The 24,959-nt window shown below is 42.5% G+C and overlaps 1 protein-coding gene across 1 annotated transcript in view; it reads left to right on the top strand.

The window, feature by feature from the left end:
- Positions 1 to 24,959, top strand: part of Aldh1l2 (aldehyde dehydrogenase 1 family member L2) — a 53,515-nt gene that overhangs the window by 27,319 nt on the left and 1,237 nt on the right. Inside the window, exons 11-22 of the mRNA XM_077109274.1 lie at positions 2,129 to 2,248; positions 2,863 to 2,990; positions 4,811 to 4,961; positions 7,661 to 7,731; positions 7,812 to 7,917; positions 10,276 to 10,363; positions 11,077 to 11,170; positions 12,779 to 12,878; positions 15,126 to 15,224; positions 17,458 to 17,623; positions 19,929 to 20,034; positions 23,464 to 23,663. Of these exons, the coding sequence (XP_076965389.1) occupies positions 2,129 to 2,248; positions 2,863 to 2,990; positions 4,811 to 4,961; positions 7,661 to 7,731; positions 7,812 to 7,917; positions 10,276 to 10,363; positions 11,077 to 11,170; positions 12,779 to 12,878; positions 15,126 to 15,224; positions 17,458 to 17,623; positions 19,929 to 20,034; positions 23,464 to 23,663 (1,429 nt within the window). The remainder of the gene's footprint in view (positions 1 to 2,128; positions 2,249 to 2,862; positions 2,991 to 4,810; positions 4,962 to 7,660; positions 7,732 to 7,811; positions 7,918 to 10,275; positions 10,364 to 11,076; positions 11,171 to 12,778; positions 12,879 to 15,125; positions 15,225 to 17,457; positions 17,624 to 19,928; positions 20,035 to 23,463; positions 23,664 to 24,959) is intronic.

The raw sequence follows: 24,959 nt of genomic DNA, 5'->3' as shown, positions 1-24,959 counted from the left end.
GGGCTTTTTATCCATTTGCTTTATATTTATAACCTTTAAAAATGGCTTGAGATATGCAGATACCATAACATTTCATCATTTTGAAATATACATTTCAGTGTTCTCTAGAGCATTCTCATCAGACTTGTTCAATTCTCATCACCATCTAATTTTGGAGTATTTTCATCACCCCCGAAAGAAAGACCATACCCATTAGCAGTAGTCTACTCCATTCCCCTCACCTCCTTCCTCCAGCCCAGGAAACCACTAATTTACTGTCTCTGGATTTGCCTGTTTAAAGCATTTTATATAAATAGAATCAGGACATTTGTGGCCTTTGTGTCTGGCTTCTGTCACTGAGCATAATGTATTCAGAGTCCATCCACATCATTACTTCTGTCCTCTTTCTGACCAAATAATATTCCACTGCATGAATAGACTACAATTTGTTTATCCATTCACCAGTTGAAGTACATTTGGGTCCCTTCCCTTTTTTGTTATGATGAATAATACTGCTACAAAATAATTCATGTATAAGTTGTTGTGTTCATGTTTTCAAATCTTCTGGTTATATACCTAAGAGTAGAATCAATGAGTCATATGGTTATCCTATGTTTAACTATTTGAGAAACTGCTCAACTGTCTTCCTAAGCAACTACACCACTTCGTGATCTCACCAGCAAAGGACGAGAATTCCAACTCTCCATATCCTCACATTTGCTGTTACTGTCTTCTCTTGTAGCTGTCATAGTGGGGGGGCAGAGTGGTGAGGATCTCATTGCATTTGGATTTGCCTTTCCTGTGACTAATGATCCTGAGCATCTTTTTGTGTAGTTACTGGGCATTTGTGTATTTTCTTGGATAAATATTTATTTAAATCCTTTGTGCATTTTTTAGATTGGATTATATTTTATTGTTAAGTTGTGAGAGTGCTCTGTGTATTTTTGATCCTAGATCTTCATCAGATATGGATTTGCAAATATTTTTTCTTGTTCTGTGGATTTTCTTTTTTTACTTTCTTGACAGCACACACAGCAGGTTTCCATTTTGACAAAGTCTGATATATCTGTTTGTTTGTTGCCACTTCTGGTACCGTCTTTTATTCCTTTATTCGTCCTTTACTGCCGCCTTTTGTGTTAAGCAGATTTTGCCTTCCATGCCATTTTAATCCCTATTGTCTCTTTCACTGTGTCTTTTAGTTATTTCCTTAGTGGTTGTCCTGAGGATTACAATTAGAGTTTTTGCTAAAAGCAATCCCATTCAGATTCACACCAGTGTAATACCAATAGTGCAGGAAAACTCAGCCACAGTATGGCTAGTCCCCCTGCCTAATCTGCAATGACATTTGCATACAAATTCCATCTTTAGGCGTTGTAAGATCACCAACACAGTTTTATAATTATCGCTTCCTACAGTAGTCTTTCAAATCAGCAAGAAGAGTAAAAACAAAAATATATGTAAGCCGACTTCTGTATTTACTCATGTAGCTGCATTTACTGATGATCTTTGTTTCTTCATGTGGATCCCAGTTACTGCCCAGAGTTTTTTCATTTCCACCTGGAGGACACCTTGGGACAGCAATGAATTTTCTGTTTTTCTTCATTTGGAAACATTGTAATTCTTTTCCATTTTTGAAAGACAGTTTAGCCAGATGACTCGGCTATCATTATGCCCATTTTATTTTGAAAAAACTGAGCTTCATACAAGTTCACTGAGTAACCCCAATTCACTTGCCAGCCAGTGGCAGGGAGTAGAGTTTAGGGAGTACAGGGAGGAATTTAGAAAACAGAATTTATAATGCACCACGCAGAGGGAAAACCTTAACACAAGGCGCGAGCAATGACCTGGGAAAGCAGTGGCTGCGCGTCACGGATGTTCCACTAGATGGCGCTGTTGCTGCAGGCGGGACCACTCCCGAGTTCTTCCCTCCTTAGGAGACTGGTTAAGCTCTTCCTGACTCAGAGGCCACACCGAGCATCTTGAGGCCCAGATCTTACCTATTCTTGTCTTTTATCGAGAGTAGACAATAGAAACTGGAATCCCACTGATCACTTCTCCCGCAGCATTAGTGAATTATCTTCTTTACTGACATTCAATATCAAATGGTAAGCACAAAAACTCACCGGATCTATTAATATGATTCTCTTAGGTTGCAAAGGAGGTCAATGAAATGACAGTAAAAATGCCATATCAGTGTTTCATAAATGGACAGTTCACCGATGCAGACGATGGAAAGACTTACGACACCATCAACCCAACAGATGGGTCGGTGAGTAATCATGTGGTGTGTGCAGGGACAGGCAGCCACCGGTTCAGCTCCCACAGAGCTGCAGAAAGGCAGTCTGAGACATCCCTTCATCTGCCACATTGCCTCCAGGCACCACAGGCAATACACTTCTGCGTTTCTTTCAATGAGTCAACTCTGATAGCGGCTGCTGTGAACCAGAGAACCCTTTTTAATAGGGCGGATATTTGTTATGAATTTAGACAAAGGGCATGTCAGAGGCACCTCTCTGCATAAAGCTATATATGGGAAAAATTTTTTCAGACTTTGAAAACTTGTGGTAAGAAATCCAGCTTCCCTAAGGCACGAGGAGAAATATATAGTATTTCTAAATGTGTTCTTCCATAATGAGGTGTGACACGAGAAGTGCCGCGTTTCAGGCTCACAGTTCTCACGTCCAAATGATCCTTTTTTCTTTACCATATTTGTAGAGGTATTCATTTTCCATCAATTTGAATTTTATAAGTGATACTCTGCTTTTTCTTAGTAACAGAATGTCAATTCCAAGAATCCATATATACAAATATCTGTATCTATCTATCTATATCTATATCTATATATCTATATAAAATACCTTGTTTTTGCTTTCCTTGAAACAGACAATATGCAAAGTATCCTATGCCTCTTTGGTGGATGTTGACAAAGCAGTGGCCGCGGCAAAAGATGCCTTTGAAAACGGCGAATGGGGAAGAATGAATGCCAGAGAAAGAGGAAGGTTGATGTACAGGTGTGTTTTTTAGAAAAGTGAGTCTGTCACCTTTGGATATTGGTTAGCATTGCCAAAAATTTGTGAATTTCTGCAAAACGTTCTGGTAGGCACCTGCTATATACTGTCTTCTGTTACTCAAATCCTATCAGTCCTGAATCTGGAAGCTCCTGAAGTTTGAGTCATTGCTTGCGTCATTGCTTGCGTCATTGCTTGCATCAGCCTGGGTCCTGGTGGGAAAAGAAGTTGAATGAAGGACTTTTTACAAAGATGTGGGCAAGGTCAAGGGACTCCCACAGAGGGTAATGGCGCACCCAGGCAGAGGTGGAAGCAGGGGAAGCTGCTACTCCTCCAAGGTCAGAAGGGACAGAGGAAGGAGCTGTTTCTAGACTCTGGCAAGATCTGTCTCTTCGGGAGGCCACACTGCAGTGGTCTTAGGTGGGGGGACAGAGCAGCTGCTGAACCACAGCCAGTCAAGAGAGGGAGCTGAAAATGTAATCCCCAACCACATTCTCCTCCAACGTGCCAGCCTCCACAGGTGTCTCCAGGAGCCAGGTGATGGAGTCGATAAAGGTCACCCTCCAAGGTCATGGAGCAGGGTGGAGAATGGACAGAGAGCAGCAGATGGAGATACCCAGCACCCCGTTGTCTCCAAGGATGCAATTTCAATCTCTTTGATATGTAGGGATTAGGAGCACCGAGGGATACCAGGGCCCGGAGAGAACATTATAGATGAGTAAGTGAGCAGGCCGGCAGGAATCAGGCTATCATCAACTGTGTTTTCCGCTCACCTAAAGCTAAATATTTGATCTTAATCAAGTGATCTCTTAGGAGCCAGTCATGGGAGAAACGTTAGGGAGGGAGCACTCAGGCCTGACTCTAGGGTGGCCCCAAAGGAGCAGCTCGGAGAACCACTCCAGGAAGGAGAGGAAACACGCAGGGGAGGCGAACACAGCAGATGGCCTTGGACTCTGTTGTGGTGATTGTAGTCCCTCCATGTCTCTCCAGTTAGTTTAGAAAACATCTCTGTAGCAGCCGGCGCTGGGCAGGTGGGGGGTTCTCCGGGCGCGTGGGCTCGCTCTGAGGTCTGCCTCCCCATCCCCCCGTCTCCTGTCCTCGAGCTCCTTCCCCGGCTGCAGTGCTCGGTCACTCAGGCCAGTTGTGCGCACTAGCCCCTGTGTCTCCTTTGTCACTCTTGCACAAATCACGAATGAGATCCTCTAAGATCTGCCTTCCCTACTGGGCCCTGATCCCCTAAGGGCAGAGACCTGGTCCATTTGGTTCATCTCAGAAATCTCAGTCCTAGGATTGTAATATTACCTTAATAAGTTTTTAGCATCTTCTGGGGTATTTTGATAGCTCCCTTTCCATCGATATTAATTTTTGTGATCTTGCTTTTGTCTTGGATACACTTGTTTGGTTTTTATCAACTTTTAGCTGTATTATTTCTTCTCTATTTACTTTTCTGGTGCTCTCTTCCTTGATCTCTGAGATATCTGTAAGTGTGCCATTTAATTTTGAAGTAGTTGACATGTGGGGTGGGGTTCTACATATCTTAAGGCGATTGATTTCTAATGTAATAAAAAATGCAGGAAACATAGTCTGCATGATTTCAAATTTTAAAAAAAAGTAATAGAAATGTCTTTTATATTGATTGTATCAGTTACATACATGTCAAAGCTGATCAAATCGCATACTTCAAATATGTACATTTTATTGTACTTTGATTTTACTTCAATAAAGCTATGGGAGGAAAAAGAAATCTCAGTCTTAGGATATCATATTTATAATAAGGATGCAATCAATAATCATCGATTGACTGTTTTTCACTGGCCATGCAGACTTGCAGACCTACTGGAAGAAAACCAAGAAGAGCTAGCAACTATCGAAGCCCTTGACTCTGGGGCTGTCTACACCTTGGCTCTGAAGACTCACATTGGAATGTCTGTGCAAACGTTCAGATACTTTGCCGGCTGGTGTGACAAAATTCAGGTAGCGTGAACGGTCTTTGTTCTGGAAGGAAGAGGGACTAACATCCATGAGTTACCACCAGGTACTGGGTCAGACCTGTTTTTTCCATAGGTTTTCTCACCTATGTGGCATGGCTGTCTTAGTCAGTTTTGTGCTGCTATACCAGCTTACCTGGGAGTGAGCCATTTATAAAGCACAGAGATTTATTCTGTCATAGTTCTAGGAACTGGGAAGTCTGAGTTCAGGTTCCCAGCAGGTCTGGTCGCTGGTTCCAAGATGGCACCTGGTAGCTGCATCCTCTGGAGAGGCGGAACAGTGTCCTCACATGGCCGAAGAGCAGAAGAGAGAGACTCCCCTCCCATCAGCCCTTTTTACAGCAGCATTAATCCGTGAATGAGGACGGAGCTCTGGTGATATACGCACCTCACATGAGACCCCACCTCACAACACTTGCTTTTGGGATTAAGTTGCTAATACAGGAATTATGGGGGGCACAGTCAGACCACAGCAGTGGTTATAACAGCTGTGAGGTCAATGGACAGCTGTTGTCCCCTTACTGTGGACAAGGAAACGGGCTGGAGGGATGAGTGCCTTCCTGTGACCCACAGCGAGTGGACTGCAGGGCCAGGTTCCACCGCAGGCTTTTCCGAATCTGCAGCCCCCACTCTTCCTTGGGCTTTGCCATAATGCATCGAGTTGTCATCTAGCTGTCTAGAGAGAACCCTGGGGTCAGGCAGGGGTTGCCAACGCAGACGTCTACAGAGGCCAAAGGCGAACGTAGGTGGTGGAGGCCGACTGAGCGCAAGAAGATTTGGGTAAAAACAAGGGTATAATGAATAATTTAATTTTCCTTTTATTCTATGGTAAGAAATAGGGCATGCTTGGTGGTGTCAACTACACTTGGCCTCAGCACTGGGGACAGACACAAAGGAAAAAGGGGGGCCACCGCCGAGAGAAGCCCGCGACCACCCTCGGCAGGGACTCACCGAACCTCGAACCTCCGCAGGAGCTTCTCCTGCAGCGGCATCCTAGCAGCAGGGAGGAAGGGGGAGGAGGAAGGGAAAGGGGCTTTAGAAAGCATTCCCACCCCCCGACCCCCCGTGCCTTGTGCTTATGTCACCCATGGGCCATCTCTGTCTCTAAGGAGACTGAGAAACACATTATCTGTGAGCATCGCCGCCACCAACATTAGCATAGAGTCAGAGAGGCTCGGGTCCAGTCTCAACTCTGCCATTTGCCAAGTGTAAAAGCTATGTTAGCACCAGGTACAGTGTGCACACCTGTATCCCAGCTCTCTGGAGGCTGAGGCAGGAGGACCCCAAGGTCGAGGCCAGCTTGGGCAACTCAGCAAGACCCTGTCTCAAAATAAAAAATAAAAGGGGCTGGGGATGTGGCTCACTGGTAGAGCATCCCTGAGTTCAATCCCAGTTCTTTAATAATAATTTTAAAAAGTTATTTTACCTCCCAGCACCTTACTTTCCTCGTCTGTAAGACGGCTGCAGTGATACATCCATTGCAAGTTATAAGGATAGGAAATAAGTGCTTCTGCAGGACAAGATAAGCTGAAGCATGGGAAGTTTAACACCTAAGGGCCGTGCACCTGCAGACATTCAGTGCTTCAGGCCACCTCTTCTCCTCAAACGTGAAATCCAAATAGCTCTGGAACCTGAAAATTGATTGGACTGGTTCAGACCCAAGGGCTGCCAGACACTGACCTGAATGAGGATCAGTCTATTTATAATCTTTACTTGTATCACTTTGAGTCAAGATTCCTATGCTTCACTGAGTAAATATGAACGTGTTTGATTATGGAGGGTTTTGTAGATCTTACGATGGGTAGTAGATAGGATATGTGCACTCTGTTGTTTCTAGAGGCCAAAAAATTCTGAATTCCGAAGTAGACCTGGCTGCAAGGGGCTCAGGTAAGAGATGGTGCCCTGGCATCCATGTGAGCAATGATCTTACCTGACAAAGCAAGTGAATAGCTCTGGTTAAAGACTGAGGTTGTGAACTCCTTCGGATTAAGTTTGGCTGTGTATAACAGAAAACCCCAAAAAGAAGGTTATTTTTCTCTCATTTTTGAGAAGTCCAAAGGCAGGCAGGCAGGCAGGCAGGCAGGTAGAACTAGTACGTGAGATGCAGGCTCCTTCCATCTCTGCCAGGCCGTCCTTACTGCCATGTGTCTTCTACCCTCAAGGTTGTCTCATGGTCTCAGGATAACCACTGCAGTTCCAGCCATTTCAGCAACATTCTAAAGTAGGAAGAAAGAGGAAGTGGGAGTAAAGGGTAGGGTAAAAGAGTATTTGTTGTAACTGAGTCAGTCTATATTAAAGCTTTGGGCTTATATTTTCCACTGACCAGGAGACACAGTATTTTTTTCTGGGCATAGTGCTGTCCCCATTGTTAACTGGGGGTCCCTCTAGGAAGAAGAGAGAGGAGAGTGGATATTGGGTGGGCAGTTAACATTCTCTGCTATGCTTTGAAGTTGGAAATGGAGGGTGACTTAATCAGAATCCTTTATTCTCTTGTGTCTCCTAGTTCTTTGGAGAAATGAAGAGCCGACCCTCTTGGGTGGGTGGGGATGTATTTCTTATGTGTTTGACGATGGCTTTTCACATCACCTCAGAAAAATGAGAGAGGAGGGCAGAAGATGGATTCTTTGAGATGAAATTCACTACTTGACCTTGGTAAAGGACGCGTCCACTTGTTCTGTTCTTCAGGGCTCCACGATCCCCATCAACCAGGCCCGTCCAAGTCGCAACCTGTCCTTCACCAAGAAGGAGCCGCTGGGGTAAGACTCAGGGCGCCTCTGAGTGACTCTCCCGCGAGTTAGTCTGAGGCAGCTGAGGATGTCGCATCTCCCCGCTGCAGGGTCTGCGCCATCATCATCCCCTGGAACTACCCGCTCATGATGCTGGCCTGGAAGAGCGCCGCCTGCCTGGCCGCCGGCAACACCTTGGTGCTCAAGCCCTCGCAGGTGAGCGGGCCAGCGGACAGTCCCCCTCTGCGTGCTCAGCCACACACGTTTGTGCACGGTGCCTCGCTAAACAAAAACGAGATCCAATACCAAGACGCCTTTTCCTGTGTCATGGGTGACTTCATTTAAAATGTTCATTTTTAACAGCCACCTAATCATCCTAGGGAGATTCTATAATTTAGAACTTCCAAGGTGGTGTCGCTCAGTGAAACTCATTGCCCTGTTGCAAACCAGTTCAAAACTTGCAAAATGCCAAGTGCCCAAACAGTGGAGAATTCTGTCAAGTAACTATGAGACATCAAAATAAAAATATGCAGGCATGCAAACATGATTATCCAAAATATTGTAAAGATGTGGAAAATGAGGGAAGAACATGTTAAAAAAAAACCCTATAATCGTGGCAATTTTATAAGAATATTTATATGTGGATAGCAAGGAGATACTTTAAAAATAGATCAGGTAAACCAGGCACATTCTTGTAATCCCAGGAGCGCAGGAGGCTGAGGCAGGAGGATCACAAATTTGAGACCAGCCTGGGCAACTTTGCAAAATTGCAAATTTGCAGCTTTCTCAAAATTAAAAATAAAGGAGCTGGGGATGTGGCTCAGTGACAGAGTACCACAGGGTTCAATCCTTGATACAAAAACAAACAAAATCAGGTAATTCTCAAATACATCCATTACTGCCACATACAGTAGCGCTTCAAGAAAAATGTAGTAGCCAATTTAACAGAGAGCATGCACTAAGTACAGTACTTACGGACAGTGCTACAGTTCCAAGGTGCATAAGTCAGGGAGAAAACTTGGAGTCTGTTCTGGAAGAGTTTACAATTAGTTACTTATCAACTAATTTCTTCTTCTAGAACTTAAAAAAATATAATCTCATTTGGCATAGCTACATGGTAATTCAAACACAGCCATCTTGTTTTACTGATTTAAATTTTTTTTCACTAAAAAATTAGATACATGTTTAAACTTTTCAAAATTCCTAAGTTACAGAAGTAAATAATGAATTCTCCCTCCTATCACTCTTCCCCAGTGAACCAGTTTCCCTCCTTAGTGGCAATCAAATGTTATCAATGGCTATTTATTTGTTTCTTATGTATTCCAGAGATAGTTTCTGTACATAAAAACACAGATTTTTTAAACAAAATACATATATATGCATATATGTATTTGTGTATATTTATATATGTATTTATAAAATACACAAATATACACATGTGTATGTGTATATGTGTGTGTGTGTGTATATATATATATATATATATATTATATATATTTGTGTATTTTACACATTTGTTTAATCCTTGATGTGTTGCTATAACAAAATACCTGGGATTGGGTAACTTATAAAGTATAGCGTTTTATTTGGTTCATGATTCTGGTAGGTGAAGAGTCCAAAGAACATAATGCCAGCATCCAGCATCCTGGAGAGGGACACACACACACACACACACACACACACTGATGGCTGCATCACAAATTGGTGGAGAAGTGGAAAGGGAACTGGCCACATGCAGAAGGGACCAAGCACTTGAGGTAGACTTACTTTATACAGCCTCCTCTCAGCCAGGTGCAGTGGCACATGCCTATAATCCCACCTACTCAGGAGACTAACGTAGAAGGGTAGGGACTCATAGTGGAAGGACTACTAGTACACGTAGAGAGAATGGGCAGTACCACTCCAGTGCATAACTTGAACCTAATTGTGAGAAATTCAGGCCAAGGGGACAGTGCATGAAATAACTGGCCTGTGTTCTTCAAAAATATTAGTTCAATGAAATATAAAGGAAAACTCAAACTCTCCCAGATGAACTGAGACAACGTGCATAACTAAATGCAAAACAAAACAAAACAAAAAGGTAAACAGAAACAACCCATGCTCTTGGGTTTTCTTTTGCAATAAAAGTCATTGTTGAAACAACTGGCTAAATCTAAAAGATCTGTGAGTTAGGTGTTCTATCAGTTGTGATCCCCCAATTTTGAAAATTGTACTGTGAGTATGTAAAAGAATTTCTTGCTTTTAGTAAATGTGTAAAGAAACTTTGAGAGGCAAACAGTGCATACTATACATCTTGCCTCTAAAGCAGTGTGGGGAGGAAATATATGTATATATAAAGAGGGTAAAGCAAATGTAGAAACAGGTTAACATTTGAGGGATGAGGGTGAAGAATATGGAATTCTTTGCACTATTACTTTGGTAACTTTGCTGTAAGTCTGAAATTACATCAAAATATAAAAAAATAATAGAGCAATGTAAAATGAAATGAGCTCTCTCACAACCATCAAGGGGAAAACCAGGTACAGGTGCAAAGGAGAGGAAGAGAGTGAGAAGCTAACTGCTGTCTGCCTTCAGGTCACGCCCTTGACCGCCCTGAAGTTTGCAGAGCTCTCGGTGAAGGCAGGCTTTCCCAGGGGGGTCATCAACATCATCCCAGGCTCAGGTAAGCCCGCAGGGACCCACTTGGCTATGACCGGGGCGTGGCATGGGGTAGCACAGTGGCTGTTTTCCCACTGGAGTCTTAACCCTGAGTTGTATTAAAACTAAATACAGTTTGCCAAGTGTAAATGTACCTCACCATGTGCTGGAATCTTAAAGTAGAAATGCAGTGTCCAGTGAGCAGAGGAAGGTAGTGGGGGGCGGTGTACAACATCATCAAACTGACCCCGAGGTGGTCAGGTTTTTTGAAAACTGCTAATAATGTAAATGTTCAAAATAAGGCAGTAAAGTGCGTTAACATAATAGAATTCAGTAGTCATGGTTATGGAGAATTTTAATAACATCAAAAATCATTGTTAAAATGACAGTCAGGAGCCAGGCACCATAGTGCAGCCTGTAATCCCAGCTACTGGGGAGGCTGAGTGGGAGGATCTCGAGTTCAAGGTCAGTCTGGGAAACTCAGTAAAATCCATTCTGATTTTTCAGTAACTACTTTGGAGGATAACAAGCAAGGATTACCCACCAGTTTTTTCTGGGTGGGGGTTGACAGTCGCTTAGAGGATATTACTTTAGATTTTTGTCTGTTAGTAATTAATACAGAAAATATAAAACTATCATGTAATAAAAGCTTAGAAATTCTAATTCCATGAATTGAAACCTCTCTCATGCAAGACCTGAGTAATGTTTTAACGACTGTTTTATCTCCTAATTCTACAGGTGGGGTAGCAGGACAACGTCTTTCTGAGCACCCTGATATCCGCAAACTTGGGTTCACTGGCTCCACCTCTATTGGCAAACAGATCATGAAGAGGTATAGACTTCACTGTGTCAACGCTAGAGACACGTTAATCCAGGGTTCTGTTTTTGTTTACACAGAGCACTTCTGGGGTTAGAAAAACACATCAGATGTAGAAGAGAAATCTACTTATCACTGCTGCACACTGAAATATTTGAATAAAAGACTTTCCAAAGCTTTGAAGTCCACAGCAAATAAAGCCAGAGCTATGTTGAAATCTACCCTGTTGGTAACTTTCAACAACTCAGCACAAAAAGTTTCTGCACTAACACTGTGGTCCAGATTGTTTGAGGAGCATAAGTAAGAAACTGAAAAGATGTTTGTGATAGATTTATATATTCTATATGACATAGATTCTCAAAATATAGTAATATTGGTTTTTTTAAAACTGCTAATGATGTAAAAATGTTCAAAATAAGGCAGTAAAGTGTGATAACGTAATAGAATACAGTAGTCACGGTTATGGAGAATTTTAATAACATCAAAAATTATTGTTAAAATGGTAATCAGGAGCCAGGGACCATGGTGCAGCCTGTAATCCCAGCTTCTGGGGAGGCTGAGGTAGCAGGATCTCAAGTTCAAGGCCAGTCTGGGAAACTCAGTAAGACCCTGTCTCAAACTCAAAAATAGAAAGGGCTGGGGATGGAACTCCAAGATAGAGTGCTTGCTTAGCATGAGGCCCAGAGTTCAATCCCCAGCACCGCAAAAAAACACCACCACTAAAAGAGATAATAGGGTGCCTCACATGCATAAGGCCCTGGGTTTAATCCCCAGCACCCCTGCCACACACACACACACACAGATAATTAGGGAGAAAAACAGGATATAAAATTGTATCTATCCAGTGACTGTAACCATTTTAAAAAACGTAACAGCTCCGATAGGACACAGATCAGAAATAAATACACGGAAATGGTAAAAACAAAGGTCATGGAGCTATAGAATGGATTTTTTTCCCCAATCTGTCTACATTTCTGTCTGCATGTCTTAAATAAGAACACTTATATAAGACAGGAATGAAACAGACGGCTTCTAAAATTGATACTCCCTGCCCCAGTGTTCCACTAGTCTAGTTAAAGATTGGATTTTCTTGGCAAGTGTTTATATAACCCAAATTCCTAGAGAATGGGAATTTACCTGCAAGGATCTCTGATCATTTGACCACACAAAAAATTTAAGACTTTTTATCATGAAAAATTCCTAATGCTATGCCAAACACATGGAAACATACAATGACTGACGCCCATGTGCCCAGCACCCAGCTTCCCCGCCAGCCAATGCTCTGCACCCACATTTTGTCTTTGGATGGGTTTCTTACTGTTTCTGAGCTTCAGCTATGCTTTCCAGGCCAACTGTAAGTAGCCTATGATTAGAAAAGCAAAGGCAGCGGGAGGCTGAGGCAGGAGGATCGTGAGTTCAAAGCCAGCCTCAGCAAAAATTTGACGCTAAGCAACTCCGTGAGGCCCTGTCTCTAAATAAAATACAAAATAGGGCTGGGGTGTGTGGCTCAGTGGTCAAGCGTCCCTGAGTTCAATCCTAAATACCAAATAAATAAATAAAGCCACGGTGGAGGTATAGGGGGGACACTGACAAAATGCTCATTTCCCATCTATCTTCCTCTAGCTGTGCCGTAAGCAACCTGAAGAAAGTGTCCCTTGAGCTCGGTGGCAAGTCCCCACTTATAATCTTCAATGACTGTGAACTTGACAAGGCCGTGCGAATGGTGAGAGTGGTTCAAAGGCGGGTGAACAGCCCGCTTCTGAAACACATTCCCCTGCTTCTTTATTGGAGGTCTTAAATGAGACTTAGTTTTATCTAGTTATAAACAAACAGGTTCCATCTTTTTCATACTAAGAGCACTTAACAGTTTTAAAAAGCAGTATTCATATAATTTCTCCCATTAAAATGTTTTCAAAAATGGAACCTAAGTCACAGTAGTCACGTCGAAAAAGTTCCAAAGACGTTCTGATGTTGCTCCTGGCTTCTCCCTCCTTTCCCCTAACACCTCGCCCCTTCCGAGGTCACTACTTTTATTTGTTTTACAAATCAAGACACAGTAAAGGGTCCTCTATTAAAAAATCATTGGCAGCCAGACACAGTGGCACGTCTATAGTCCCGGAGGCTGAGGCAGGAAGATCTTGAGCCCAGGAGTTCAGGGACAGCCTGGGCAACATAACCAGACCCTGCCTCTTAAAAAAAAAAAAAAAAAAGTAATTGGTGGTGTCACTCTCCTGGTTTTAGCAATGTGGCTTTATAAGGTATTACTAGGGAGGAAGCTGGGTGGGGGTACATAGAGCTTCCTACTATTTTTGCAATATCACCGAGTCTTAAGCTATATCAAAGTATAAAAACTTACTTTAAGTATAACTTGAAGGTTAAAAAAAAGAGTTGGGACTGGGCATAGTGGTGCACGCCTATAATCCCAGCATCTCAGGAGGCTGAGACAGGAAGATCACAAGTTCAAAGCCAGCCTCAGCAAAAAGAGAGCAGCTAAACAACTCAGTGAGACCCTGTCTCTAAATAAAATACCAAATAGGGCTGGGGTGTGACTCGGTGGCCGCGTGCCCCTGAGTTCAAACCCCAGTGCAAAAAAAAAAAAAGTTGGGCTAGTCCTCATTCTTCACTTCTGAGATACAGGCCTGCAGAGAGCTACCACTGGCACGGTTGTGCTGAGCCTCCTGGAAATTCTGGGGGAAGTCAGGGTTTCCTGTTCTGTGCTGTCTCCCAGCCTGTGCACTGAGAAGCCTTTCACATCCCCCTCTCTGTGATCTTAATGCACACTCACAGCCAAGCTTCATTGTGCAAGGGCCCATAGGAGAAAGCGTGGGTCTGGCAGTAAAGGAGACCCAACTCCTGCGTGCATTTGAGGTGGCCCTTCTTGAGGTTTCACTGGCAGGCAGTGGCTAGGGATACACAGGTCAACATCAGGGTCAGGACTCCCCTGGACGTCTAGATTTCTGCAAAAGACTGAGGAGTAGAAAAAGGGAGGAGGACTTTTTCCTATACCATACTGTTAATTTTTTTTTAAAGTATCAATTCACTAGGTTTCTCATGCTCTTGTTCATATAACATGAATTAACAGGAACAACCAAAGAGTGCTGAGGGTGAAATGACTACATGTGAGAAAATCACGTATAATGGTTAGAGAGGGCCATTCCTTCCTTTTTCCTATCATCAGATATTCACAAATAGTTTGCTATTGGCCACCATTAGCCTCTACAGCATAGGAATGTCTGCCTTTACATAGAGTTCTGGTTCCCACCACGTAAGAACTTGTGAGTACGGGAAATACTAGGCTATTTCATATATATATATATATTATTTTTTATTTTACCCAGTTTAGGGAGGTTCCAAGAGGTGAATTATCCCCTAAATTTAGAAAAAAAAAGATGCAACAAAACCCTGCGAATTAGGGCTCAGTGGGAGAGTGCTTGCCTAGCACGCACAAGACCCTGGGTTTGATCCCTAGCAACACACACACACACACACACACACACACACACACACACAATGAATCTTCTTAAGCACTAGTTTTTTGAGCGCCTTCATTTAAAATATTTTGCAAACTTCTTGAAAAATGGATCTTCTTTTCCATGGGGGGCATGGTAAGGAAGGCTTTCTAAAGCTGTGATTTATATGACCAATATACAGATTTTAAAAGCAAAACTTATTATACAAGTATTATATTTAAATGTATACAGAATAATCGAGATTTTTCTTGCGGTATACAATTTGTTCTTAGTGGTATAGACTTACTGTTATAAACATTTTGGAAAGTGCTCATGGACCAAAAACAGCTAAGTCAAGACTAAACATCTCCCAGCAGTTCTCACCACTGAGACTTCCGGGAGTCTCAGTGACTCTGTGTGTTGCCTGCTGTCTTCCAGTAACACCTGGTTCTCTCTGTAAAATTGTACGTCAGTGTTGACTTTTTGGCGGTGCAGTCACTGTTTTGCCTTCTGTGTTGAAGGGCATGGGTGCCGTGTTCTTCAACAAAGGAGAGAACTGTATTGCCGCTGGGCGACTGTTTGTGGAAGAATCCATCCATGATGAATTTGTGACCAGAGTGGTAAGGCATCTTCAGATTTGCTTTCAGTTGCATAGAAATTGCTTTTGTTTGAGTTGAGTGTGGTGGTGCATATGGCTCCAGAGGCTGAGGCAGGAGAATCCCAAGTTCAAGGCCAACCTGGGCAACTTGATGAGACCCCATCTCAAAATTTTTGAAAAGCGCTGGGGTGTAGCTTAGTGGTAGAGCACTTACCTGGCATGCCCAAAGCCCTGGGTTCAATCTCTAGTCACACACACACACACACACACAGAAATTGCTTTTGCTTGGAAAGTACTTCTGGGATTTTTCATGAATCAAACAATATTGTTGATAACAATATTTTTTTTTTTTTTAAATCAGCCTTGGCTGGGGGTGTGGCTCAGTGGCAGAGCTGTGCTTACAATGCAGGAGGTCCTGGATTCAATCCGTGTTTTCTTTGTGTGCTTTTAGGTTTGGGTTTTTTTTTTTTTTCCTTCATTATTGGGGATGAAACCCAGGTCCTTGCATATACTGGGCAAGCACTCTACCACTGAGCTACAGCCCCAGGCCCCCAGTCCATTATGTTTTTATAAAATAAAAAAATGACCAACAGTCCTTTATTTTGTCTAGCAGTATACTGACATATTTACAGATACAATATATGACATCTAGAATTTGCTTCAAAATAAACCAGGAAAAGAGAGGTGAGGAGGGGAATCAATGGGCCAGAGTTGGTAGTTTCTGACGCTGTGTGAGGAGTACTTGTGGATTCATTTTATGATCTCTCTGCTTTTATATGTGTTTCTAATTTTTCATAGTCACAAGTTACAGGTCTGTGTGAAAACCTTAAATCTACTTGAGAGCTGTCAGTACCTATACCTTGCCCTGCATTTGTGGCCCATCAGATCCTTGACACTTCAGAGAAAATACACCTGGATTTTTATGAATTCCTGAATTATCCATGAGAGGTGCATCACTAGATCCTTACAAGACTCTATTTTGCACTTAACATGACAGGATATCATTTCTTCCACTAGCATAACTAACTCCACAAATAGCCCCTGTAGGCTGGTCATGAATCCACAGACATGGAACTAAAAGTCATTAGTAGGACTGTTAAGGGGAACTCTGTGGCTAAAATAAACTCTAAATGATGCCATGTTGTATCATTATGAAGGTAATATTAATTATGAACTACTTATATTTGCAAAACCACCACCTAGCTTTTTTATTGCTCCCCAGAACCAATTTCCTGCATCCCATCCTGCTCCCAAAGCAAAGGAATCCTCTGCATGAGAGCAGATTCCAAGAAGTCAGAGAGTGGCAGGCGGGGCAGTGGGCAGGGGCTGCCTCCTGAACTCTGCAATTTAGTTTGTGTCTCAGTAAAATGCAGCGTGCAGAACTAAAGGCCACAGGCTTTCAGGGTCAGCAATAACTGGATGAAATTTCAATGCTGAGACCAGAAGGTTCAAGGATGTGCTCTCTCTGCCCATCAGCAAGCACGTTTTGCACACGAGCTTTGTGTGTTCGTTCAACACGTGTCTCTTGAGCACCTGCTTAATACCACTTAATACCACACACTGTGCTGGGTGCTGGAAACATCAAGGTGAACAAGGCAGACGCCTGCCCGCTCAGAGCGTCTCCCCGAGCCGGGACTCCATTCAAGCCCCTGAGAGAGGATTGCCACACCTAGAGTCAAACTCATGGCCCTGTGTGGTCACGGTGACTGCCATGGTTTCTTCTTATTAGAATTAGACTTAGCATCAGAAAATGCAGGAAAAGATCAAAACAAGCAAGCAGCTTGCGCCATGGGTTTTCCTCAGAATATTCTAGCAATTCCTCTGGCTACACCATGAGAATTTCACGAAGACAGTCTGCCATGTTTGAGCAAGGGGGAAAAACAACAAGGTGGTCATTCGGAAATTCCTCTGCCATGAAGAGCGTGTATTTATGAAAATTCCAGAACATCAGTTGGCTATTTTAGTGGACTAACCTTCTGGATAATTTAAAGCCTAGGTATCTTACATCCTGTTAGTTGTTTGAGAACTTGGGCTTTCGACTCATAGTACGTAGTGGTTTGTGCACCTGGGCAAGTCACTTAACCTGTCTAGGCCCTGGGCTCTTCTTCTATAAGACAGAAATCATAAATGCCTGCTTGCTCTGGAGCCATCTATAGACAGCTTCAAACAATACCCACCGCATGGTTGGAACCCAGTCAAGGATATCCATTCTTAACAGTGAATTCATTGTCTTTTGTGGCCTGGGTGCTATTCAGGTGGAAGAAATTAAAAAGATGAAAATTGGCGATCCACTTGACAGATCTACTGATCATGGGCCCCAAAATCATAAGGCCCACCTAGAAAAGCTGCTGCAATACTGTGAAGCTGGAGTGAAGGAGGGGGCCACCTTGGTGTACGGGGGAAGACAAGTCCAAAGGCCAGGTAAGGTCCCCTCTGTAGAGGGCTTCAGGGTGCAGTGCCTGAATTCTTAAATTGGAGTAGATGGTGACAGTTTTCACCTCAGCATCACCTTACTGCAAAATAAACACTTGCATGTGTAATATGGGTCTGAATTAATTTCTACACCCTGCTTGAGCAATTAGCTGGGATATCCTCACAACACTATTTCTTTTATTCTTTCTTCTTCTTTTTTTTCTTAACTGGTATTAGGGATGGAACCCAGGGACACTTTATCACTGAGTCACATCTCCAGCCCTTTTTATTTTTAATTTTGAGACAGGGTCTTGCTAAGTTGCCTAGGACCTCCCTAAATTGCTGAGAGGCTGGCCTTGAACTTGCCTCAGCCTCCTGAGCCACTGGGATTATAGCACCCAGCTCCACAACACAATTTTCCTGAGTCTCATTTTTCTCCTATGAAAATAAGATGAAATGTGCACACCCACAATACAAAGTTATGAAAATGACAGGCCCTTTGTTATAAACAAGTGTAATGAATAGCTGTTATCAGAAACCAGTGGTCTGGATTCCTGGCACTGAGATTTGATCTCAGCCAGCGTAGCCTGGGAGGGATTTGATCCTCTGCCTAAAGCAGGACCTGGTACTGAAGTATGAGAACGGCTCAATGTTATGACTCTTGAAAGAAGGAACTAACAACCAACCACAAAAACTGCCTTTTCACAGGGCACAGTGGCCCATGTCAGGATTGGAAACTCTGAAGGCTGAGGCAGGAGGAGACCACAGGTTCAAGGCCAGCGCAGACAATTTAGCAACACCCTGTCTCAGAACAAAATTAATAATAGGGAAGGGGAGATAGCTCAGAAGTGCCATACTCAAGGATTCAGCTTCCAGTACCCCCCCCACACACACAGACACACAGAGAGCAAATAACAAAACCTTCTGTTCCACTGTTACAGATAGATTGTACACCAATACCTTACTCTGAACACTAGTAATTACAAGAAAAAAATTGAATATGTATCTTATGCTTCCTATATGAACTGAATTTCTAGGTAACTGAGTAGCTGATAAAAGAGACTCTTTTTTTTTTTTTTCCTAATGATGGCATCCCGGCTAATTCATGTAAAAAAAAAAAAAATTAAAGAGTAGGAAAAAAATCATCAGTTTGCATTTCTCTGATAGATGACACCATTGATTCAGGAAATGAGTCAGGGTAGGCTGAAGTTGTTAGGGAAAAGGTTGGTGGGAAAAAACACAGCTGTACAATGGAGGGATCCCAGGGTCACCATCTGGAGCCCCTGGTCCACTTGAGCACTTAAAGAAGGACAACTGGATATTATGCATCTTCTCACGAAATACAATGTGTGATGCCCAGGGTCACCTATGACATGTTCTAAAAACCTGAACACAGTGGTGCCATTAGGTCCAACTTTCAATTTGTAAGGGCTGGGGGGTGAGGTGGGAAGTTATTGTTTAATGGATTCAGACAGATGGTGATGAAGGTTACCTAACACTATGAATGCATTTAATAACACTGAAATATGTGCTTAAAAATGGTTAAGATGGTAAATTTTGGGTTGCATGTATTTTATCACAATTAAAAAAAAAAAAAACATGAACTAGAGAAACAAATTTCACTCCAAGGAAGCAATGACAAGTTTAAAATATAAGATCTTCTACAGAACAACCGACCCAGTATCTCCAACAAGTCAACTGCCTGAAAACACAAGGAGAGGGCAAAAGCATCCAAATATTGAGATAAAAAGACCTTTGAGAAATCTAACAAGCAAATGCTATATGTAGAACTTATTTGAATCCTAAATTGAACAAATTGATTGGAAAATTAATTTAACTAAATTTAAAATTAATTAAATTAACTGGAAAAAGTCACTTTCTGAACAATGAGAGAAAGTGAAATATAAATTATAAATAAAGAATGAGCATTAATTTTGTTAGGTGTGATGCTGTGTTTTGGTTATATTTTTTAAAAAAAGGTCCTTATTTTTTACTGATTTGCCACGAAGTACTTGGGAGTTAAAATTATATCCTTGCTTTAAGATATTTCAGCAAAGGAAAAAAAAACAGCAAAAAAAAAAAAAAAGAATATTTTACTGTCCATTGTATTATTGTCTCTACTTTTAATATATATTTGAAATTTTCAAATAAAAACATTAAAAAACAAGAACCTAGGAATACCAACACTGAGTAGTGACATCCTCTTGGTTTTCCAGAGGCAGAGAGGGGAAATTGTAATGTAATTGAGATAACTATTAACTGAAGTATGGCCTCACCTAGAATTGACATTCTTTTCTTCTTTTTTTCCAAACAGGTTTTTTTATGGAACCAACTGTGTTCACAGACGTGGAAGACCACATGTACCTTGCCAAAGAGGAATCCTTTGGGCCTATAATGGTCATTTCTAAATTCCAAAATGGGTATGTTCTTCGGGCACAATTAGGTTTCAATTTGGTAATTTTTCCCCGCTGCAGTTCTACTATTTACAGAGCATGACATCAACAAACAAGCAGTTCTACCCTAAGAGTAATTAACTCACTAATTAATTAGAAGGATATGCTTTTGCTAACCATTGTGGATGGTAATTTATGTTTGCTTCTCAGCTTACTTTAAGGGCGGGCGTGATGGGATTATAACTGGTTAAATTTGTTTTTGTACAGTTGGCATGTGAAATCTCTGTGGTATAGGTTGATACCTGAGAAATAACAACCAGTTTTCACATTTACATTCTCAGGGAAGGCAACATTTGGGAAATCTGATTTTGCCAAAGAAAGGGGGCTGCAATTATTTGATTTCTGCATGGCCCATAAGCCAAATACTATTTTTTTTTCTTTTTAATATTTTTTTAGTTGTATATGGACACCATAGCTTTATTTCATTTATTTTTATGTGGTGCCAGGATGGAACCCAGTGTCTCACGCATGCTTGGCAAGCACTCTACCACTGAGCCACAACCCTGGCCCCAAACATTCAGCTTTTTTTTTTTTTTTTTAATACTTATTTTTTAGTTTTAGGTGGAAAGAATTTCTTTATTTTATTTTTATGTGGTGTTGAGAATCAAACCCATCGCCCCGCGCACGCCAGGAGAGTGCGCCACCACTTGAGCCACATTCCCAGCCCCAATACTCAGCTTTTTTATAGCCATGCCCCCAGTCGCCATATAGTCAACTGCAAATGGCATGCTGCTTGTCATCCTATATGAAACTTCCAAGATGTTCCACATACCAAGGAGGACCACGTGGTAACTGGGTTTGTAAAACCATACTGCATTTGATTCTTCAGAGTGGCTTTAGGTTTACCTCAACCAATGGGAAATTGGGAAAGCAAATGTCTACTTTGGGAAGACTTCTTGGTCGTCAGAGGACATTGTGAGAGTTCTTTGAGCACACAGGCGTGGTGAGGGGTCATTTGCATGTGGATCCGAGGATGCTCGTTCCCCTTTTCTCTCTCAGTTCCCCCACAGGAGAGTACAGGAGTTGTAGGAGAGTCTCAGCTCCCTTCAAGTTAGCTTAAAACCAGTGCAAGTTTGAAATTAGAGAGAGTCAAGATGATCTTTGAAAATCCCTCTGGAAGGCACCATGTTGAAACCTGTGCTGTCTCTCAATAAATGCAGCACGACTTATTTTTCCTGTGGTTCTGGAACAAATTCTGTTTCTTTGATGGAGCATCAGATGAAACACTTGCTTCATCTACTGGCTGTGTTGTAGAAAATGCATGCATTTTTAACCATTAGGACCACACTGAATAAGGGGAGATACACCATGGAAGGCACGATAGAACTGGGCTCTTAGAGCAGATTCATGTCTCCTCTTATTGGCGGTGTACACAGAGTTGGCCCTCCATATGCAACGATTCTATATCTGCAATTCAGACAACCTCAGATGGAAAATAAATTGTATTTATTTATTTACTGGATATCGGGTATTGAACTCGGGGGCACTCAGCCACTGAGCCACATCCTGAGCCCTTTTTTTGTATTTTATCTGCAGACAGGATCTCACTGAGTTTCTTAGGACCTCACTTGCTAAGACTGGCTTTGAACTTGCGATCCTCCTGCCTCAGCCTCGAAAGCCGCTGGGATTACAGGCATATGCTACTGTGCCCGGCTGAAATTTCTTTTTAAACTGCTTCTGGCCAAGTGTTGTGGTAGAAACCTCTACTTCCAACTACTTTGGAGGCTGAGGCAAGAAAATCACAAGTTCAAGGCCAGGCAGGGCAACTTAGCCAGACCCTGCCTCAAAATAAGAATTTTTAAAAGTGCTGAGGAAGTAACTCAGTGGTAGAGCACCTACCCAGCATGAACTAGGGCCTGGGTTCAATCCCTAGCATCACAGAGAGAAAAATCTGCATCTGTAATGAACATGTACAGACTTTCATCATTATTCCACAAAGAATAACAGATATTTACACAGCATTTATGTTCTATAAGATATTGTAAGTAATTTAGAGATGATTCAAAGTATACGGGAGGAGGTTCGAGGTGTAGGTCAGTGGTAGAGCACTTGTCTGGCATGCATGAGGCCCTAGGTTCAATTCCTAGCATCGCAAAACAAACAAACAAAAAAACTCCACAAACTTCTATATAGTGTATGGGATGAACGGAATAATGTGCATGGGTCAGGTGCAAATACTGCATTATTTTGTAAAGGACTTGAGCTTCCACAGATTTTGGTACCTGCAGGAGTCCTGAAACTAATGCCCCTCAGACACCAAAGATCAGCTGTATTCAGAGTGGAAAGACAGGAAAATAACCAGACTTCTTAACACTCTCCTTGGACACCCTAGAAGTTTTCCTCTCTATGTAGAAATGGGAACACGTCACTGCCACCTGCCTACATTTTATAGATGAAATATTCCATGTTTTTCGGTGTTTTGCTTTTCAGTGTTTTGCTTCTTGTCTTCCTATTTTACTAAATAAGCATATGACATGGAGTTCATCTGTTCAGTTTTTTGGTTTTTGCTACTGGGGATTAAACCCTGGGGTGCTTAAACTCCGAGCTACATCCAAAGTTCTTTTTTTATTTTGAGACAGGGCCTCACTATATTGCTGAGGCTGGTTTTGAACTTGAAATCCTCCTGCCTCAGCCTCCAGAGGTGCTGAGATTCCAGGCGCGTGCCTGGAACCAAGGCAGAGTTCACTCTCACATGAAGTGACATCACAGTATAAAGAAATACAAAGCATAGTTATCCTTGCCTTGGGGAGCTTCTGTCTTCCAGTTTTCAAATGGCAAACCAGGGGTTAAACCAGCCCTGCGGTTTGTGCTTCCATAGCGCTGGGCTGGGAGGAGTCGGCTCCCTGGTCATAGCTGACTTCCGCTGGCCACGTAGTGTGCTCTGGGCACTCTTAGCTCACGTCATCCCATGACACTGAGACCACTGCTTTTGCCATTTCATCACATTGCCCCAGGCGGGTTGTCACAGAGCCAGCCCACGGAGCCACCACCCTGCTGCCTGTGTGGGATTCGGAAAGGCCTCGGGAGGCGTGACGGGGACTTCAGCTGTGTGTGCAGATTCTGAAGAGATGGAAGGAAAGGGGGGTTACTCAGAAAATCTGGACACGGGGCTCAAGGAGAGGGGAGGCCGAGGGGGTCAGGGATGACACCATTGTCACAAAGTCACAGAGATGACTTCAGGTCAGATTTCAGATATGGATGCAAAGCCCAGTTAAACTAGAGTTGTCACATTGAGGCCCAGTTTCCACGTGAGCTTAGATATCTCACCTGTAATGTAAGCAGGTGGCAGTGACGGATCCCCATTTCTCCTCAGAGAGGAAAACTTCTAGGGTGTCCAAGGAGAGTGTTTTGCTTCTCATGTAATGAAGCTTCCTGTCTTCCTGACCACCCTCGCAGGGACATCGACGGTGTCCTGCAGAGAGCCAACAACACAGAGTACGGCTTGGCCTCCGGGGTTTTCACAAGAGACATCAACAAAGCCATGTACGTGAGTGACAAACTCGAGGCGGGGACCGTGTTCATCAACACGTACAACAAGACAGACGTGGCGGCCCCGTTTGGTGGAGTGAAACAGTCTGGCTTCGGAAAAGACTTAGGTGTGTCTGGCTCTGCTTTTTTATTTTCTTTTAATATTTTTTAGAATTGTAGATGGACACGGTTATCTTCATTTTATTTACTTACTTTTATGTGATGCTGGGGATCAGACCGAGTGCCTCTCCTGTGCGAGGCTAGCGCCACGTCTGAGCCCCAGCCGCAGCCCCGTGGCTTTACTTTTATCCTACACAGCCCTGTGTTGCTACATCACAGAAAACCCTGCCCTGTGTTTTATGCAACTCTTGAGTGTTGTTTGAAGGGCGTCTCCCTCGTGGCAGTTAGATCTGGGTTTATAAAGGTACTGATTTATTTATTTTTTTTAACGTTCAGCATGCTTTATGAACATAACACACTTATAGAAAAAAAAAGACACAAACTGTGAGGGAAGGTAATCTTTTTTTTCTAAAAAAACATTTTTTAGCTAAAATATGTTAATTTTAAAAAATCTAACATTCACCATGAACTTGGTTGGGCTTTTGTGGGGCTCAACAGAACCAAGAAAGGAAAATGGGTGGAGGGTGATAATAGCTAGCTAGCTCCAAAAATAAAGCCTGTCTCGGAGCTGGCTGGCAGTCTTTCAGAGTCAACACTGTAACTGGCAGGTTTGCTGGAAGTCCAAGAGCTCAGATTTAGAGTTTGTAAAAAGCCTAAAATGTAATTCACCTTTCAAACAGTAGACTGGGAGCTAAGTTTGTGACAGGTCCTATTCTAAGTACTTTACCTCTTGAGTATAAGCAATTGTCACAGCAGCTCAAGGAGATAGGTACTATTATGATAACATTGCACAGTTTAGGGAAATGGGGTTCAGAGAAGATAGGTGAGTTGTCAAAAGTCACACTGCCAGGCAACAGCAGAGAGAATTAAAAGGCAGGTAGTTTGGCTGTGGATTCCACCTCTCAAATCTCCAGTCAGACATGTTTCAGAATAGAAAACATTTGTGATTTAGTAAAATCACCATCTTAAATTTAAGTTTGGTTCATTTGGGGTATTTTTTACATTTTCTCTTTCCTGATGATTTTCAGCAATGTTATTTGTAGCCATAAAAGTGGGTGAAGGCAAAGGCTTCCCTGCCCCACGTCTTCTCTCTGGCTTTTATCCCTGGATCCAAAGCACGGTGGAACACTTGGGAAATTTTTATTGTGAAATGAGGCAACTCTTCTCACTTGTCTTTTGACAGGATAATTGACAGCTTTTACTATAAAGCATTCCAGTTTGCCTAACAGTTTCTTCCTCTCCACAATTAAAAACCCCTTAGCTCATTGCTTCTCAACCTTAGCTGCACATTGGATCAGATGCAT

Source organism: Callospermophilus lateralis, chromosome 4 (genome assembly GCF_048772815.1).
Source record: "Callospermophilus lateralis isolate mCalLat2 chromosome 4, mCalLat2.hap1, whole genome shotgun sequence".
Lineage (NCBI taxonomy): Eukaryota > Metazoa > Chordata > Mammalia > Rodentia > Sciuridae > Callospermophilus > Callospermophilus lateralis.
The sequence above is the reverse complement of the archived record's forward strand: the minus strand, read 5'-3'. Positions and strand labels throughout refer to the sequence as shown.